This window comes from Lonchura striata, chromosome Z (assembly GCF_050655825.1).
Source record: "Lonchura striata isolate lonStrDom1 chromosome Z, ASM5065582v1, whole genome shotgun sequence".
Lineage (NCBI taxonomy): Eukaryota > Metazoa > Chordata > Aves > Passeriformes > Estrildidae > Lonchura > Lonchura striata.
The window spans coordinates 47,032,272-47,050,871 of NC_140740.1; the positions used below are offsets into that span (position 1 = coordinate 47,032,272).

The 18,600-nt window shown below is 52.1% G+C and overlaps 3 protein-coding genes across 4 annotated transcripts in view; 1 reads left to right on the top strand and 2 right to left on the bottom strand.

The window, feature by feature from the left end:
- The window catches only part of IL11RA (interleukin 11 receptor subunit alpha), a 51,725-nt gene extending 39,427 nt beyond the window's left edge, over positions 1–12,298 (top strand). The window contains exon 12 of the mRNA XM_085567690.1: positions 9,644–12,298. Coding sequence (XP_085423816.1) covers positions 9,644–9,657 — 14 coding nt within the window. The 3' untranslated portion in view covers positions 9,658–12,298. The remainder of the gene's footprint in view (positions 1–9,643) is intronic.
- CCL19 (C-C motif chemokine ligand 19) lies at positions 1,739–9,242 on the bottom strand. Of its 2 annotated transcripts, XM_085567699.1 has the most exons (4): positions 7,354–9,242; positions 6,150–6,273; positions 5,700–5,796; positions 1,739–5,198 (listed from the first exon to the last, which is right to left on the bottom strand). In XM_085567699.1, the coding sequence occupies exons 1-4, from the start codon at positions 8,021–8,023 to the stop codon at positions 5,190–5,192; spliced, it is 900 nt and encodes a 299-aa protein (XP_085423825.1). In that variant the 5' UTR covers positions 8,024–9,242; the 3' UTR covers positions 1,739–5,189. The 2 variants fall into 2 exon arrangements, with proteins under 2 accessions (XP_085423825.1, XP_085423824.1); XM_085567698.1 differs by having other exon boundaries at positions 1,739–5,796.
- Positions 12,299–14,925: 2,627 nt separating the features above from the next.
- On the bottom strand, positions 14,926–18,036 carry CCL21 (C-C motif chemokine ligand 21). The gene is made up of 4 exons (XM_077790069.2): positions 17,885–18,036; positions 17,256–17,382; positions 16,945–17,146; positions 14,926–16,607 (listed from the first exon to the last, which is right to left on the bottom strand). The coding sequence occupies exons 1-3, from the start codon at positions 17,952–17,954 to the stop codon at positions 16,960–16,962; spliced, it is 384 nt and encodes a 127-aa protein (XP_077646195.1). The 5' UTR covers positions 17,955–18,036; the 3' UTR covers positions 14,926–16,607; positions 16,945–16,959.
- Between the last annotated feature and the right edge of the window lie 564 nt (positions 18,037–18,600).

Genomic DNA, 18,600 nt, shown 5'->3' on the forward strand with positions numbered 1-18,600 from the left:
CCTGGGTCTGCCTTACTATTAGCAATCTTCTGGATTTCCCTTTTCACTATGGACAAGGAAAGATTTTTCATGCTTACGGGTATAATGTATCCCAGCCAGCCTTGGGCTGCACACCAATTTCACAAACCCATGAGAATGCCCAAGATTTTCTCATCTTTGCTTGCCCCATGGCTGTCCCTCTCATCCCGAGCAGAGCTAATCAGATCTTTGCTAGCCCCCTCCATGCCCCATCCCTTCAATCTGAGCTGGAGGTGACCTCTCAGTCTCTGACAAAAATAATTATTTTTTGCCCTGTATCCAGGCCATTCTGCCATGGTTGCAGAGCAATTGAGGAAAGAAGGGAAGATAGATTTCCCTCAGCCTTTCTGTGGCTGGGCACACAATGTGGAGAGCAGAAAAAAGCTTTACCTAGAGGCACGGCTAAGCAGGAAAACAGGAGGGAGAGGTGGGGAGGGCCACAGAAATGGCACTAAGCCTCCTGTCACTGCCTGCTGCTTGTTCAGGAGGGATGGGTAATGGGTAGTTTCCAGAGTGATTTCTCAGCAGGTTAAGTCTTCTCTTTGCTTGCCCTTCTGGTTTTGTCTTTATCTCCAGTTTTTAGTGTTTCTGTGCATAGAGAGAAGATGGGTGCATCTGAGGGCAGAGAGGATGGGTCCCTCATCCCTTTCCAAAGGGAGCCCCGGGACCTGGGCAGAGCTGTGCCTGTCTCGTGGCTCAGCCTCCACTACAATGAGATGCAGTTCCTACTACTTCTAGAAAGTTGAGTCAAGTCCTGTCTAGGTACAAGGGTCTCCATATAAGACAGCTTCTGGACTCAATTTGATTCCAGGAGCTCAGGGCAGGAGAAAAACTCTGGTCTCGTGCTCCAGTCCTGGCAATCAGATCATGGAGGTGCAGGCTGGGCAATGCCACCAGGCAGAGTTCAGCTGCAAGAGGAACATGGCAGGAATGGCACCAGCTCCTTTTTGGAACCGCACAGCCTGGCTAAGAGTGCTGGCATTTGCCCACAAGACAAATCTTAGCAGAAACTGTCCAGACAAACAGCAGTAGTGATGACATGCTGGAAATGAGGGGGGATCAAGCAGGGGCTTGAAGATAAGAGATGCCAGTTCTGAATTCTCTCCATCATCCACACATGTTGTTTAGGCAAGAGCAAACAGTACAATGGAACAAGACAAAAGGGGCTTTTCCTCACCTAGCTTCCCATCCTTCCCAACCATCCACATATCCCATCTCCTCACATAAACCTAGACAGGTCCCTGAGACCCTGCCAGCTAATCTGGCACTTGTGCCAAGGAAGAGCAGCCCCTTGTCTTGGCACCACAAGGTGGAAACCACCAGAATGGGGAACAACTGGCCCCTGCTCTGGCAAATGTGCCCAGGGCATGTCCACACCTCCTCTTGACTCCTGTGCACCAGGGAGTCATGTGAAGAAGCTGTGTGAGGGTTGTGAGAGGGGGAACAGCTCTTAGCCCCCATGGTGTGGCTCCCCTTACCTGAAGGACCATGTGGGGACGATGCAGCTGGTTCCTCCCCAGTCACTCCAGGACCAGCATGTGCAGCACATGGAGGATGCTGGTGACAGGAAAAGCCCCTGTACACCATCTCTTTGGAGGCAAGGGACAAAACCAGTTCCAGCAAATACCTTTCCTGTGAAGGGTATTATGGCACCAAGCGAGACCAACATAGTATTTCCATTGGTGTCCTGCTTGCAGAGAAGCAAATTGGTGTTTTCTGCCATGGAACCTTCAATCCTAGCTCCCAGCTGGGTATGTCTGTGCCAGGTCAGACCCTGAGACTGCAGCAGATTGTGCCTGATGTGTCTTGTGCCCCTTGAGCTCAGCCTGAGCAGCATCCAAGACAGCTTTCATCATGCCAGGCAGACACACGAGTGCTCTCATGATCCCAGCTGTGAGTGCTGGCAGCCAGGGAGTGACCTGATGCCTGCTCAGTTTGCTTGCATAGATGCAGCTCTGTCCTTTCTCTCCTGCCTTGCTCACAGTCACCAAGAGAGTGGCTGTTTTGTCAGCTCCTTGTGAAAGCTACAGTTATAGCACCTTGTTGCTCCACAACATGTGAAATACAGGTCCCCAGGTTTGAATAAAAGGCTACAGGGGATTCGGCCAATGCTCCAGAGACAGAGAGATCCCTGCACGTATCTCCTGAGCTACTGAGGGTATGTCTGCATTGAACTGCAATGGATTCTGGTCCTGCACCACCCACCCCTGAGGATGCAGTGCAGATAGGAAAAGCGCAAGGAAAACATGTCTGGGGAGAGAAAAGCAGGACTTTTTTACTGAGACTAGCTTTGGGCTGGGAACTGAGGTTTTTGACACAGCAGTGACTAGCTACTTTCCCTAAGGAAAGTGGCTGCTTCCTTCTAAAGAGATCATTGACATTTTGAATCAGAAAAACTCACTCCCTAGTTTACTAAGCACTGAACCAGTCTGGTTTTTGACAGATTTACAAGAGGAGTTGAGCTCTGGCATGGGAGGAGAGGCTGCTGCAGGGCTGGAGGAGGGACAGGAGCCAGGACCATGTACCTGGTCCAGGACAGTATCTCTTCTTGTCCTCCCCTGGGGGTATAAGAGCAGCCTGTTGCCAGAGCTGGGATGTGGATCACCACGGCACTTGAGAACCATGGCATGCAAGCACCTACCAGGGATCTGTGGTGTGCAGGCTGAATAGCTCTGAGGAGACCACATTTACTGCTCCCAGCAGAGACGAGAACCCTGGGTGTTGCAACCGTACTCTTAAGGGCTGGTTGGCAAAGATTTCCCTGGAACTCTCATAGGATTAACCTGCTTCCAGCATCCAAGAGATCAGTGTAAACCCCTTCTCCCTCATTTTTTCTGGTCCAGGACACTATTCTCCTTGTCCTGGTAGCCTGCAGCCAAGCATGAATCTAATGCACCCCAGGCCAAGCCCCTCTGGCAGTCCCTGCCCCTTCACAGGGACATGCTCCAGCTGCAGCAGCTCAGCCTCAGAGCAGATCCATGCTAAGCATCCTCCCCCTCCCCAGCCATGACGCCCTCACAGGTCACTGAGCGAGCAGCAGGAAGGCTTCTGTCCAAGACATCACCAGTTATCCTCATTTCCCACTCATACTGTTTATCTTGGCCCCTCTTCCCATACCAGCCTTCCTTCTCTTCCTTCTTCTGCTCAGGATTGAATTGCTGGGGCTGTCACTATAGTTAATGGTCTGGGACAAAGCTGGTGCTCTGTGAAAGTCACACTCAGAGACACCTGAGCCTGAGGCATTGTGTGTGCACATACCAGGGAGGAGGACCCCAGAGAAGAGAAGATCTGAAAGAGAAACGAGCCACTGGCTGAGTGAGACAGATGACCAGGGGAGAAGAAGGGACAGGATTAAACTTGAATTCAAGAGGTGTCAGCACAAAGCCATCAGGTACCTGGGCACCCCCTGGCTTGAACAGCCCAGCCACTGCACCCCTGTGGATGCCATCCCCTGAGGGCTGTACCTTTGCCTTCAGGAATAGTTCTGAACCATTTCACTCCCAACCTGTGCCCAGGCATGCTGACTAGCACCAAACCCGAGTAGATGAATGATGCAGACAATCACACAGCAGTGCCTGGGAGGAGAGGATGGTGCCTGCCTCTTGGACACACAAATGCTTCAGCTGGACAGAACAGCTTTGTTCAGACATCACATGGCCTGGACAACAGTGGACAAAAGGACACTTTGAGACAGCAAGACCTTATTCAGAGTGCACAGGAGACCTGAGGCTCAGGAGGAAAATGGCCACAGACTCTCAGCTTACTGTTGATGAGTGCCAGGAGCTGGGGGGCTGCCATATGTGCCTTATCCATGAATGTGCCCAAGAGTCTTCAGCAGCCTCCATTGCCCCAAAAGCTCATCCTTCCACTCAGCTGCACCCCAGCCACCAGCAAATACTGACCTGCAAGAGTAATCAACCACACTGTGCCTCAGTTTCCCTTTACTGCAAGGACAAACCTCCCATTCCTGCAGCACTTCTTCCATGTCCTCTGCTTCTGTGGAAGCTGAGACTTGGGGAGCTCCAGCCCAGCATCTGCACTGGCAGGACTGAAGCGTTTGGGGCTGGGTGGTGCAATACTGGCATGCTCCCTCCTACCCCATCCCTGCCCACCTGTAGCCTGGCTGAGCAGTGCAGAGCAGGGCACCTGTTTTGCCACAGTGCTGAGGGACTCCCAGGAGAGACCTGCAGCCCAGTTGCTGTGTCCCTTGTCCCCAAGAACCATCCTTCCTTCTCCCCACACCCCAGCACAGCCCTCTTGCCACTCAGCACAGCAGGCAGTGCTGTCTGCTCACCGCACACTCCATGCTGGCTTTCAGGCTCAAACATGAGGCACAACAACTACCTGCTGGCTTCTCTTTTTATTTAACAAAATCACAGCACAATAAAAAAAGAGAGTAAAGAAGAGGCATACACATGGAATTGCTGCAATGAACAGATCTAGAAGTAAATAACTTGAGAGCCGCACAACCTCCAGGCATGGGCATGGGGCAGGGCTGGACAGTGGTGTCAGGCTGAGGGACTGAGAAAGGGTGCAATGTCCTGGAGGAGAGCAGGGGCTAAGGGCCACATCTCTGCCTGCTCCACATTAGTGGCTATATTTCTACCCTTGCAAGGAAGGGCAGAAGGGAAACAGGACGGGGAATTCAGGAGTGAGCGGAACCACATCAGTTACACATTTTCTGAGGGCATCTGGGTTGTGCTTGTCAAGAATCAGTAAAATGTATTGCCATTGTGGAACATCTCCATCACTCCCCTCCAGCCCCACACTCTTCTATGCTGACAGCCCTGCCCAGGGATGCAGAAGGATTCTAGGCTGAGGCTCACAATAGAAACCAAAGGGATCAGACTATAGCTGGAGGTCACAACCGCTGTGTTGATGGGAAGTCTGAGAGTCCCCAGCTCACCGCACAGATCACTCCATCAAACAACTTCTAGGTTGCAAAGATGATGGAGTCCAGCAGCCTCTGGCTCAGTCTGGGACAGGTTCTGGGTCACATTGTCAAAGACAGAGCAGACAGGGTTCTGCCGAGTCCCATACACCGGCATGATTCTCAAGGAGGGTCAGCCCTGAGGCTGGAGGTGGAAGCAGGTTGGCTCTGTTAGCATCAGATTCATAGCTGGGAGATGGTCTCCTCCAGCTGTTGGGACCAGCAATTGCTTCTTGAGGACCTACTTGCCCTGTGGAAATTAAAAACCCAACTGATATTAGTGTACTCCTTGGGGGTATGAGCTTCCCCAGGATTCCTTCCTCTGCTGGACAAGCCATGGTAGTGATGGACCTGTCAGGGTTTGTGAAGCACCCACCAAGCTCATCATAAGCCCTCTCCATCAAGATGCACAAGAAGCAGACTCCAAACTTGAAGGGCAGAAGAAAGAAGAGATCTTTCTCTTGGTGCCATTTGCCATGGCACACAAACCAGGCTCAGACAAGAGTGATACTGGGTAGACAAAAATCCCAGGAATGCATTCAATTGGGGTGGAAGAAGGACCACCAAGGAGGCAGACTAGTCCCAGCTGGAGGCAGGAGGGATGGAGACCAAAACAAATTATCAATGTCTCAGTAGAGCATGGTCCTGCTCTTCCCAGCAGCCGTCACAATGGGAAAAGCCTGTCCAGCAGTGGATAAACCCAGCCCCTGGGCTGATCTCATGCCTGACTGAGAACAGGGATGGTTCTTACCCTCTTGGCAAAGGTGGCATCCAGCCTCTTTTGGAGACGAATCACCCACGGGGAATGGAGGGGTGCACAGAGGCATTTGCCCTTTGTGGTGATGAATCTGCCAGGCCCATGAGGGAAAAAACCAAGATGTAGTGACAGGCACTCCATGGATGCTCAAGAACAGCTCAAACTCTCACCCACTCCCTACCTCACTGCCCTCCCCCATCTCTCCCTGTAGATGACTTTCTTCCCTGGCTTTTGTCTATGCTCTCCCCTCTCCGTTTCTCCCCCTCTCACTGAGCCTCTGGATCTCCATGATCTCTTCTGCAGCTCTCCCTATTCCTCCACCCTCAAATCCAGCCTAACATCCCTCTGCCATCCTGCTCTGCCTTCCACCCTGCCTCTGTGCAAGGTCCATCCCTTGGCCATCACGAGGCCTCGTCCCTCAGCCATCAGCACTTGGGCTCTTACACGGCAGCATCGATGTCACAGCCATCCTGCACCAGCTGGAGCCAGTAATCCTGCACGATCCACCATGGGATGGGCACCTCGCTTGTCCGCAGGCAGCAGTCGAGGACGTTGCTCCTGCCGTGCACTGGAGGAGGAACACTAGAGGAGGCCAGCTGCACCTCTCCCAGCTTCCCTGGAGGTGACAGGGCTGCAGCAGGATAGTGCCTGCAGGAATGGTGTCACACACTGCCCTGGCTGGGCACACAAGCACCAGCTTTATTGTGCTCACAGCCCAATGCTGAGAGCCCTTTGCCTCCTTCCAACAGAAAGCAAAAGAGATGGGAAGAGTAAACAGGCAGAAGGGAACCCTCCCACACCCCAGCTAGCAAGGCAGGACTCGGGGGTCTTTATTTACCCCTCTTCAGGATGCTGCAATACAGACATGCCTTTCTGAGGGGCTGGGGTGACTTCAGCTTTATTTACTGAAGCGATCACAGGTTTGGCAGCTACCCCACCACCAGCCCACCCCACACGGATCATTCCTGTGACAGCTGAAAGACATAGCTGTCTGTGCTGCTCTGCAGGGAAGGAGAAGCAGAGTCACCCTCCCAGCAAATTCTGTATTCACTGCTAACACCTGACAAGGCTGGCAGCACCCACAGGTGTCTGTACCCTCAGCAGCAAGGTGTGGTGCAACACCACAAGGCATCTGGACCCCCCAGCTCCCCACCACATGTAGAGGCTCTGATGTCACCCAACCAAACAGCTGCGACCTGTGCAAATGCCATGTCCAACACCAACAGCCCCTTAAACATCAGCCCTGCCCTAAAAGACATCTTCCCTCTGGCTCCCAGCCCTGCCACTGGCCTTCAGGCTGCCCTACACCACAGAGTGACAGGAGGGTCACCTCGGTGGTGTCCTGGGGAGAATGGGACCAAGAAAATCCCAGCCCAATATGTGCAAGCTGGGCTAGGGCACTGGGAGGCAGGATTGCTCCATGGCCTTTCCCAAACACACCTTCCTTGCCCCAGAGCTCTGCAGACTCCTGTCTGGATTTTGGGCAGGACAAAGTCCCTGTGGGCAGGTTACAAGAAACGGACACAGGAGGGCTGTGAGGAAGAAGCAGCCATGTGTCCCTCCAGAAGTCTGCTAGAAATGCAAAAGAGAGAAGAAGCAGAATCCTCTCACTTCCCCAGGAAAGGCAGCCTGAGAGGTCCCATCTTACCATCCAGGATACATCCCAGCAACAGGAGACTGAAGCAGAGAAGATGGACCCGCTGCATTTTGCTGCTAAATCTAGCAGAGGATGGGCTGGAGGCAATGGAGCTCCAGGCAGGAGAGGTGAGCTCTGCACAGCTTCCCATGCCCTGCTGCTGCTGTTCCCCACTGCTTATATACCCTTCCAGCCCATGGCTTTCACTTTCTTTTGGAGGCTGGGAGGTTGTAAAAAGAATTACAACAGGCTGGATTTTAATCTTTGAGCAGTTCCCAAATCCCAGCAGCTGTTTCCCTGCAGCCAACTGTTCTGTGGTCCCATAGCCAACACTCTCTTGTCCTCTCTGACAGCTCTCAGGCCATAGGTGTTGCTGTTCAGGACCAGGCAGCTCCAGGATCCCTTTACCTTGTGAAAGCACCCTGGGATAGCACTTGGGGGATAGCACTCTCACCCCACACATTTCCCATTCTTCTCTCTGAGACCTCTCTGGTATACTGGGATATTCACAATAAATATCATGTAGTCTCAACCCTCTGATGCTGTAGGGGGTATAACTTGCCTCAACTCCATTTTTAGAGTATATGTTGGTAGTGGGGTGATGTCTGTCTCCCCTCCCAGAGTCTCCCTGGCTGGTTGCTGAAGCCTGGCTTTCCCCTCCTGCCCTTCCAAGTGTCTGCATGGGGGCACATCTGAAGCTGGCAGAGAAAGGAGAACCCAGTCAGAGCAGTCCACTCCAGGGCCAAGATCTCACAGGCCAATAGACAACCTGATTTTCAGGTATCCCAGAAAATGGGTTATTGGCCAAAGGCAGCTACAGAGCTTCCTGTAAACAGGTTTTCTCTGTGGAAGAGCAGAAATCCCCCACAGAGGCTGTCTGCACAGTGCAGGGTGCCAGCAGCTCACCCGCTGCATGGGCACTGCTGAGAGCAAGGACCAGCACCCCCACTTTGAATCTTCACAGGAGCACAGGGACGGGGCTTGTTTCTCCTTGGTATGGTCACTCACTGCCGTGCCAGTGCCAGTGCCACCTGCAGTGATGTCCCTTAAACCAGGCTGCTTCAGTCCCTTGTGGGAAGCAGAGAGCACTGGGGTTGTGCAGCCCAGGGAAAAAACAATGGAAGGCTCGCTGCTGTCAGCATCTGCCTTGTAGGGAGTTGGAGATACCAGAGTCAGGGTCTTCTCTGTGGGGCCCAGGGGCAGGACAAATGTAAAGGCATCAGATCCACCCAGATAAAATTCCCACTGACAAAAGAAAAAATATTTTGCAACAGGGGTGAACAAACCCTGCAGCAGAGTCTCTATGCCTCTATTCTTTTACCCTTGCTCTAGCTTCAGACTGTCCTTGCACCTAAGGGGACAGAAGTGTACAGACCCCTTCCATGTGGACAAATATCCACCCAGGCACAAGGCACACAGCTGGGACCCAGGGACCTCAGTGAGTCCCTCTGCTCCTCTCAACAGCAGGAGAGGCTCTACCCCTTCCCCACTCCATGCTAAGAAGAAAGAGGAAACTCCAGTCATGCCACCAGATATGGTGCTGCATCTCAGCACTGCCACCAGCTTCATATGTTTGGTGATCTCCTCCATCAGGAAAGCATTGCCCCTGCAGCAAGCCAGCTCTGTGAGAAGGAATCAGGCAGGGGCTGGTGGGCAGGAGGAGTAGCACAAACAGCATGTGCCAGCTTAATTTCAGTCAGCACCTGCTGACACTCCAAAGCCAGCAGAGTCGAGTTTAGGTAGTGCAGGATTAGCGTCTGTCATCAGCCCCATGCTCAGCACAGGTCTGGGGATGTAGGCTAGTTCTGCAACCTTGGCTCTACTTAATCTCCACAGGACACTACCACAGAGATGTCACAGCAGGGAGGATGACAGCTTCTGGTTGCTGGGGGCCAGAACTGCTCCCAGCCCAGAGCCAGCTCCTCACTGGGGGTTGGTCTGACAGTGTGGAGCCCTCTGCAAAGTGGGTCCCAAGAGCAGAGCCCTGACCCACCCACAAGGGGTGCTAGGGGTGCTGCCCAGCAACAAACCCTCACCTCCTTGCATGTTCAGTGTGTTTGATAGGTCTTGCAGCACAACCAAGGGCTGGAAAGGGGTGCTCGGGGTGTGCTGTGGGACTCCCTTCCAGGCACTGCTGAGTCCTGCATCCCATGGCAAGCAGGGGTGTCCCCAGCCACCACTTCCCTGGCACAAGGTTCTCCCACCTGCTGCTGGCTCCCAACTGGCTCTACACCAAAAGGATCATGCTGAGTTGTGAATATATCGCTCTGGGACCTCACCTCTTAGCCACCTCTGTCTGCAGGACCCACCTCTTGAGCTGCCCACAGCCCCTGCCAATAACATGGACAGGAAAGGGAGGTTGTTCTTCCTCATGGCAACTGTCAGGGAACCTTGTGGGTCAAAGCACAGCAGCTTCACACGCCTCTGCTCCCCAGGAAGAACACCAGAGTGAGGAAAGGGGCTTTCCAGTTGCATTGTGAAAGGGGAATGTGGTGACTGTCAACCCCTCTTTCTGGGGTCAGTAAGATTTCTAAGAAAAGTGTGGTCATCTCTGAAGTGCATCCCTGTGGCATTCAGGAAGGTCACCCATCCCCCTCGCAGGACTGAGCCTCAGGAACCAGAAGAGGTGGTGCAGATGGGGAAGAAAGGGATCTTCAGGGTCCCGAGTCCCCAAAGGCACAAGCAGGCAGGGGATTTGGTGGAGATGAGCAAAGAGCATTGTTCACACTGACTCATTTAAGCCTCTTCCTGAGCAATTAGGGAGCACTGGCACTCCAGCCCCGAGGACACCACAGGATACAGCATGAAGCATCCATGAGCACTCACTCCTGCAGAAACCTCAATAATGCAGTTGTTAATTAAAGTGGAAATCAGAAAGGACTAATGATCCCTGTGGAAAATCCAACCCATCAAAATGTAAACGGACCACTTGGGTATCACCTTCACTCCTGCACTCTCGTCAGGGAGCACTGACCATGCCGCTGCCTTCCCGGAGACCTGACAGCCACACAAGCTGCCAGGACAGCTATTCCCCAGGCTGTCTGGTGGTGGTCTGCCTTCCACCTCTGAGCTACAGAGCTGGAAAGGGCAAAGGGGGAATTTCAGCAAATTCCAGCTACAGCCAGTCCCTGGGGCTGGGATCTGGGCTGGCTGCATTCATCTCATTGGGAAATACTGGGAAAGCATTGCAGCTGCTTCAATTCTTCTTGCAACACCCAGCTCATGGCAGCCTCACACAGCTCCCATCACATTCCCAGTCCTGGTGAAGCACAAGGACTGAGGCCACAGCAGCCTATGGGGCTCAGGGTCCCCTATGATCTCCTCTAGCCGAGTGAACACAGCCAATCTCATTTAAATGGAGATAAGGGGGGGAAATAGCAAGTCACAGTTTTGCCCAGAAGTAGCAAAGATGAACCTGAGGATCTCGTCCAGAAGGACTCAAAAGGTTCCAATTCCTGCTCTTTCTCTAATACTCACTGGCTTCATTGTCACTGCTGTTGAGGTCACCATGAGTGATGAGCAGCAGATCCAAAAACATCTTCAGCTCTGTCTTGCTGTACACCCCTAGGCAAGCAACCATCATCTCCCAGAGTGCCCGCAAAACACATGTCCCTCAGCATCACCTTTGGGTTGCAGATTCCCAGCCAGATGCTTCCTGCAAATAGCACCAAGATGGCAGTGGCCAGGTGAGACGCCCCCAGCCCTGACTCTCTGTCAGGGTCTGACAGGGAAGTGAATTTTCTCAGGAAGTTGGGGTCAAAACAGTCAGTGGTCAGGTTTGGATACTGGCACTTGGAGTGACCACTAAAGGCATGGACATGCCTCTGAGAACACAGTGGGTTAAAAGCAGAGAACTCCCAGGGGAGCTGTCTCTGGTTCCGGTCAGTGTGGAGCCCTGCCCAGCCCAGGCTGGCGGTGGAGGGACAGCCATGAAGCCTGGGAGAGATAGGCACAGGGTGTGAAGGGACTGGAACCAGATCAGCCCCTGCGGACAGAAGGGTGGAGAAAATCTGGGATGTCTTTGCTCCCCCCGCCAGAGGGAGAGAGAGAGACAGAGACTGTGCCGGCGGAACCGGCAGATGAGAAAGTGAAGGTGGGGGGGCAGGGGAAAGTGCCCAGTCATGGGAGTTGGAGTTCGGAGTTCTGGGCAGTCAAGATTTCAGCCATTCTGGGAGCCCAAGACTTTTAACCCTTTCCTGGGGAAAGAAAAGCTTTGCAAATCTCTACTCCTCCTCGATTTGAAAGAGAAAAGAGACAGTCTGGACCTGAGATGTTAGAAGAAGAAATCCTAGGTGGGAGGAGATGATGGAGTGGCTTTGGATGGACTTTTCTTGTATAGCCATAGACTGAACCAGTTCCTCCTGCAACGCAGAAACTGCATTTTAGGGGTATGCAGTGACTTGAGCTAAGAGAGTGCAGGAGTGGCAGTGACCTGCTTCAGTGACTGCAAGTGCAGGAGTGAAGTGAACAGAGGGAAGTTGAGGAGGGTGTGGTGATGCCCTCTGTCTTCAGGAAAAAGAAGATCTCTGTTCTTGAGACCCTCGGCACTATGGGAGGAGAAAATGGGGGGACTGTTGTGCCGAAAATGAGAAGCTGAACCGTTGTTCTTTTGGTTCTGGACAAAGCATCCTTAAAGGAGCCCTATGAGCAGTCTTTCCATGCACAGTGGTGACAGCACTGTGACATGGAGAGGAGGGTGTCACATGGAAACACAAGAAGTGGCAATTGTGTTTCCTGGGGGTCTGTGGTACAAGAGAGATTCCTCCCTCCCTTGATGGACTGAGTATTGATTATCTGAAGGGTGGTAACTTGATCAGGAATCTCGGGTGGTGTTTCACTGTGTTTTGGTGGAAATTGGGTGGGGAGAGAAGGAATGTTTTGGAGGGTTTTCATTCTGGATTCTGTGTGTGTCTTTTATTATAGTAGTAGGTTAATAAAGTTTTTTCCCTTTGTTTTTAAGCTTGCGCCTGCTCTGCTCTGTTCCTGATCGCATCTCACAGCACTCATTTGGGGAAGCTGCATTTTCATGGGGGTGCTGGCATTGCACAGTGTCAAACCATGACACTCCCTGCCATCATTCTGCCTGTCCTCTCTGCAGCCCCTACAGGGATTTTGGAGGGGATGGCTGGGGCAGCTCAAAGACCTGTACAAAAAGCAGCCCATCAGCCATCTCCTTGATACCCCCTGCATGGCTTGGCAGAGAAAGGTGCTCAGTGAGGCTGCACTCTGGACAGATCTACTAGAATATGGGACAGGATAAACCCCTGGGGGCTGTCTTGCTGCTCTACTGGCTCTTTGATAATGGGCAGGGAAGACTGTGAAGTTCTTGGTTTGTTGCAGCTCTGGAGCAGGGCTCACATTGGCCACAACACAGGATATCCTCAGAGCAGAGCAGATGCTTTTTCACAGCCAAGGAGCAGGTCTGCAATGGGGAGACAAGGATGGGAGACAAGCTAAGGGACCTTGGTTTCTAGGGAAATGGAAGGAGGAATAACAGCATGAGATGCCCCAAAGCCAAGGGTCTTCTAACAGAAGGTGAGGGAAGGGGGACACTTGGGAGTTACATGTAGGCAACAAAAGGGTTGAAAGGAAGCTCTGGGCTCTTCCCTCTAGGACATCATGAATGCCAGGGGATGGCCAACCCTGGGAAATACCTTGGGGCAGGAAAGGTGAGAGCCCCTGTTATCCACCAGCCATTTTCCCACATCCTCTCTGCTCTCAAGACCACAGCAGACCTCAGGAGAGCAGAGTTGGTGGAGGCAACAACAAAAAACACCTTGAAGCTTTGCTTGGAATCCAAAGCCCCTCTAACACCTGTGCAGCCCCAAAAGCAGCCCTTGGCCTCCACAATGCTGCTGCAGCACAGCCCACTCCTGCTGCCGGGCAAGGACCTGGGATGGAGGGATGGAGCTGGTGTGCCTATGTCCAGGTGAGCCTTGCCGAGCTCCACCTGGCATCACAGCCCAGAGCACTCCACTGTTGGCACAACCCTGGAGCATCGTCTGCACCAGCTAATGACTTGAGCTAATCATCTGGCCTGGGCTCAAGACTTTCTTGGCTGCACTCAGTTTTCTGACTCGCCTGGCTGCTCTCTGCTGTCACTGAAGCCTTTCTGTTCCCGAGTGGCTGAGCTTTCCTAACTTTGCCCAGCTTGACATTATTGCAACTTTGTTCCCTTCCCTGCAGATTGGTTCTGTGTCTAGGTAGGTTTTTATACATCCCTTGCCCACCTACCACCCCAGCATATTCTTCAGCAGCACTGCCTTATCTTTGCACATCGCATCAGGTTTGCCTTTGCCCTGCCCAGGGGTACAGACGAATGAGCTCCTTTCTGCTGCTTCACTGCTGCACTGCCTTAGACCTTCTTCTTCACATCTCTTATCCCAGTTGGGGTCCATGGATTCAGTTCCTTTGTGAAGAAGGAATTCTGGTGATAACTGAGTGCTGCAGGTTGCAGCTCATTACTTTTCACAGGGAATATCCTTGGAGGTGTTTGCCTGGTTCCATCTCACTGTAGCTGCACTGTGACCACCTGTTTCACACCTGCCTTGAGAAGCTCCCAGTAACCCTGCCACCTTGTCTTCCTGGAAAGCAGCATTTAGCAATAAATCTGGAAGGAGAGTGCAAACACCTGTGTGTCTGCAGGCACAGGCACATGTGGGCTCACATTTGTGCATCTGTGCCCATGCTCACGTGTGCCTTCCTGAGCAAGGGACAAGCTCCCACGTGCTTCCAGACCAGTTTTTTTGGTAAATTTTCAGGCAAATTAGAACACTGCCACTGGTATATATTTTTAACCTGTTTTGACCTAATGCCCTCCTGGAATTTAAAGGGAAAAGGCCCTCGTGTGTTGTGTTTTCTTCCACAGCCACAGAGACACCAAAGCACATTTCACATGCTGGCTTGCTCCCGCCACATTCTCATGCTTAGCTGTTTGTGGTTGCAGATGTATTCATCTATACCTCATTTCTAGGGATTTTTTACGACCATTTCACAATCTCCTGACACCACAACCAGCACAAGGAATTAATCAGAAGTAGGGCCTCTAGATGCAGTGTGTCCCCATCAAACACAGGGCTGCCACAGCACCCCCCACCTGACTTTTTGTGTGCAGGCATCAGTTCCCAGGCTTCCTGCAAAGCCCAGTCCAGAGCATAGTCTCATTAATAACATGTTTTATTGCTGTTATCCCAAAGCAGCAAGGAGCTCAGAGCCCCTGCTTTCAACAAGCAGTGCACATCCAGATGGGTTGGAGTTAGAGGGACAGGATCAGTCATGAGAAAAGATGCTGTGTCCGAACCAATGTTGTGCCCAGGGGTTCTCTGGCACCTCAGAACCCCTCACTGGGGACAGATGAGCAACCAGGATGTCTCCACCTTGCTGAGAAACACAGCTACAATAGAGGGGACTTGCACTAGTCCCCTGTGCCAGCAGCTCCCAGCCCGAGCACCTCAGGGATGTATCACACGGGAGCACTGCAAAAACCGAGACCTGGGGGATAATGGTGAGTGGGGCAGGAGAGCACTCTGCCATGCAGCCCTTCCCACCCCACCAAAGCCCATCACAACAGCCAGAATGAATTCATTTGGTTATAAAGAATATATTTTATTGCCATACATCCTGTCCAAAAGCCAGTCTGGCAGATGGCCAGCTGTTCAATGTGAGGGAGGAGACAGCTCAGCGCCTGTCCCATGCTTGGGGCCAGTATCTTGGACTTCACAGTTACTTTGCACAGCCTTAAAATGATAGACCTAAATGCCCTATTAATAAAGCAGTCAAGCCAGATATGTACTTGGTAAAAAAACTCATCTATAAGCTTTACTCCAACAAACACGCTGCACATACTGATACTGTTAAGCTCTGCAAATCCTATTTCATTTATATGATTTAATAGACATTTACTGACCAAAGTCCACGTTCAAAATCTCTGCAAGCAGATAGCAGTGTGGCTCTAGCACAGCTGCTTAATTTTCTTTCTCAGCATGTCAGGGAGAGAGGGTTGCAAGCACAGAGAGATGCCATTTTTCCCTCCAGCCCTGTCCCAGGGGTCTGTCTCACCTCCACTTTCAGTCTCACCTAAAGGTGTCCTCTATTCAGTGACTTCTTTCACTAAAGGTTTGGGATAGAGCTGCTCTCAAATGGCTGCAGGATGTCTACAGTGAGTTTTACAAAATCTGCTATTCCCCCACCTTCACAGCCTCACATGTGGTTTTCACCAAATGGGCTTTTCAGATTTGGTAAACATGTATGAGAGAATTTCTGGTGCTTTTTTTTCCCCAGAAAACTAAGCATTTGTCTTAATAGTGACTGAAACCCTGACACAAGCAAAGCCAGGGGAAAGAACAAGGTAAAATTCCACTAAAGCAAACAATTTGTTTGGATTTCATTGCAATTTTGTAGCCAGGAGAGCTAAAAGGATATAATTCCACTAAATTGAACAATTAGTTCTGATTTAATGGAAATGTTGTACCTAAAAAAGAAAATGAAAAAACCAAAGAGATAAATTGTGGCTATCTTTATCCAAACTACAATGCAACAGTGTACTATAAAACCTGAAAGATTAGAACAGCCCAGACACAGAGCCACACTGTTACCCCAAAATTCTCCATCTCAGCTGCTATTAATTGCTCTGCAAAGAAGCACCCAGCAAGCAGCTCAAGTAGGACCACAGAACTTGGGACCTGCCTGGCTCCCCACACCTTGCAGGCCAAGAAGGAGCAAAGAAATTAGAGAAAAATAAAATGCAGCCACGGTTTATTTGGTAGAAAAATAAGAGAAATCTTGCAGAAAATCCAGCCTGCAGCATAAAGGCTACTTTGTGAAGCATAAGGAGACAGAAGTAAAGCCTTTCAGGAAGAGATGAAAGCACAGTTTTCAAATATAAATACAAATGTAAAATATCCCCCCAAAAAAGTCATAGGAAAAGCATCCATCCTGCTAGGCTAAATAACGCCCATTGAGTGGGAAGCATGTCCACTTCCCTCTAGAGGCCATGGCTCAGCTCCCACGCCCAGGTCCCCACTTATTTGGCCATGGGACAAGTGAGGACCTGGGTGCCTGCTTTGCTGAGAGCACCCAAGCACTGCAGGTGCTGGGGGATCTCTGTGTCAGGCATAGCAGCAACAAAGAGGTTGTGGAGCAGAGGGAATCCTCCTCAGCCTGCCCCATCCCCACCCTCAGGCTGGCAGGTGGGTGAGTGTGTGGTTTGTGTAAGTCCATTGCCATTGCCAAACCGTGGGTCAGTCACCAGTGGGAAGGCATCCGTCCTAACAAAGACAAGGAGGATGGGGTGAGATGGACAGAGTCTCAGCGAGATCATCCACCCCTGCTGGGAGCTACTGTGACCTGCCCTGCCCCTCCTGACCCCCACTGTGACCTGCCCTGCCCATCCCCAAGCATTGCCTTATCCCAGCAGCTCCAGAAACAAATATAATTTCAAGGCAAGCACAAACCAGGAGACAGTTGCTCCCTAAGTGCTTCTGTACTCCAGCCTTGGCTCTGACAGCTCCCGCAAGCTTTGCATGAGCTGAAAGCCCACTCTCCCACACAGAAGGATCTAGAATGGGGTGCAGCACCCTCACTCTACTCACCACCCTCACCTACCTCTTCAGGCCTGACTTAGACCCGCTGCCGCTTCTGCTTCTTGGGTCTGCTCCTGGGACGCTGGGTCTGCCGCTTGTTCTTGTTATTCTTGGCCTTCTTGTCCTTGTCATTCTTGGTCTTCTTGTCCAGCTGCTGCATCAACTTCAGGACAGTGTCATCAGTGGGAGAGACACAGATTTTCTTGTTCCTCTTGGTGATGAGCCTGGGGGAGCAGCAGAAAGATTTTCTGGAGGGGAGAAGAGGGAGGACAGGGGAGGGTTTGTCTGAAGCCAGACTGTTCCAAGTAGTCCTGGCCACCACAGAGTACTCACACAACAGCACGAAGGTAGCATCCTGTCTCAGGTCCCTGTTGGCGGTAGGATATCACCACGCCACTGGGGATATCCTTCTTCAGAGGGCTGTGCTTCAGGCAGCAGTCCAAGGCTGAGCTTCCAATGCCTGTGAACAAGGAGAGCATGTGGGATTTGGGATCATCAGTGAGTCAGGATACCTTCAGCACAGAATACCAGCTGACAGCACAGGGCTTGTTTGGTGTCACGGGTCAGCATGATCCTGGGCACCATGTGGGGTTGGAAGCTCTGAACCCCAGTGCCAGGTCAGACCTGGCCCCAGGAATACAAGACACCACATCCAAGTGTGGTGGCAGGGAAACTGATGAGCTCCTTGAAAAGGTACTGAACATGGTATTGAACTTTGTTCTCCTCCTGTTCTTTTCAGCTTGGGTGCTGCTGCCACACCAGCCACATGCACACAGACACACTCTGAAGCCAAGCAAGCACTGAAAGCCAGTGCCACAGGCACATGCACACAGAGCCCTACATTCATCCACACACCCCACAGTTCAGGACACTACAAACACCACCCTCACCACCCGGCACCTGAGTCCCGCACACCCTGCCCCCTCCCAGCAGGACCAGGCAGCAGGCTCCTCACCCCTCACCTTGAGCCTGGGTGATGAGGAGGGCGGCAGCCAGCAGCGGCAGCAGCAGCAGGAGGGGGCGGAGAGCCATGGTGCTGCCACGGGCACTGAGCAGGACAAGGCTTGGGAGCAGAACACGCACTGCTGCCTCGTGCTGAGGCTGCTCCTATTTATCCGGATTCCTTGCTTTCGGTTTTGGACAGCCTGGCAGGCAGCCCACCAGCCAGCCAAGAGCTGGGTGATGCACAAGTAGAGGGTGGGGGATTCCTGTAAGCTACAAGCCCCCCTTTACAGACACATCCTGTCTTGCTCCCAGCTGCCCATCATGGTGTGAGGTGCCAGGTGGGGGACATGCTGGAGATACAGCTCCCATCACAGCTAGATGAGTCTGTGGCCTCCTGTTTCCTACACAGTCTCACAACCTGCCACTACCTGCTCTCAGAGGGTCAGGTGTTTATTCCCATGAAAGGGATCCTGGAAGGTGGCCAAGCCTTCAAAGAAACCAAGGAGTCAACCTGCTTTGCTCCCTCATTTTGTGATTTGCTTCTAAGCCAAACCACCAACACAAATAATAGGTGAGAAGTGGCTCAGGGTGAGCCCACACTCCTTCCCCCTGAGCCCCATCCATGTGTCACTGCCTTGGGGATGACCCCAGCTGAACAGAGCTGAATACAGCTCTAGGGCTGGGATGTGTGAGGGCCACACTGCAATGGGGCTGCAGAAAACAGCACAGCCCA

Bases quoted from the DNA above. Each gene is read 5' to 3' on its own strand.
- CCL19 (XM_085567698.1), bottom strand. From the start codon at position 8,023: ATGCAGACACTTGGAAGGGCAGGAGGGGAAAGCCAGGCTTCAGCAACC. The intron at 6,274-7,353 runs GTAAGATGGGAC...TTCCTCCTCCAG, and splicing joins GCTGGGATGTATCCTGGATG to TGCACGGCAGGAGCAACGTC. The intron at 5,797-6,149 runs GTAAGAGCCCAA...TGGGCCTGGCAG, and splicing joins TGTGACATCGATGCTGCCGT to ATTCATCACCACAAAGGGCA.
- CCL21 (XM_077790069.2), bottom strand. From the start codon at position 17,954: ATGGCTCTCCGCCCCCTCCTGCTGCTGCTGCCGCTGCTGGCTGCCGCC. The intron at 17,383-17,884 runs GTGAGGGGTGAG...CCTTGTTCACAG, and splicing joins CCTCATCACCCAGGCTCAAG to GCATTGGAAGCTCAGCCTTG. The intron at 17,147-17,255 runs GTGAGTACTCTG...CTGCTCCCCCAG, and splicing joins TGCTACCTTCGTGCTGTTGT to GCTCATCACCAAGAGGAACA.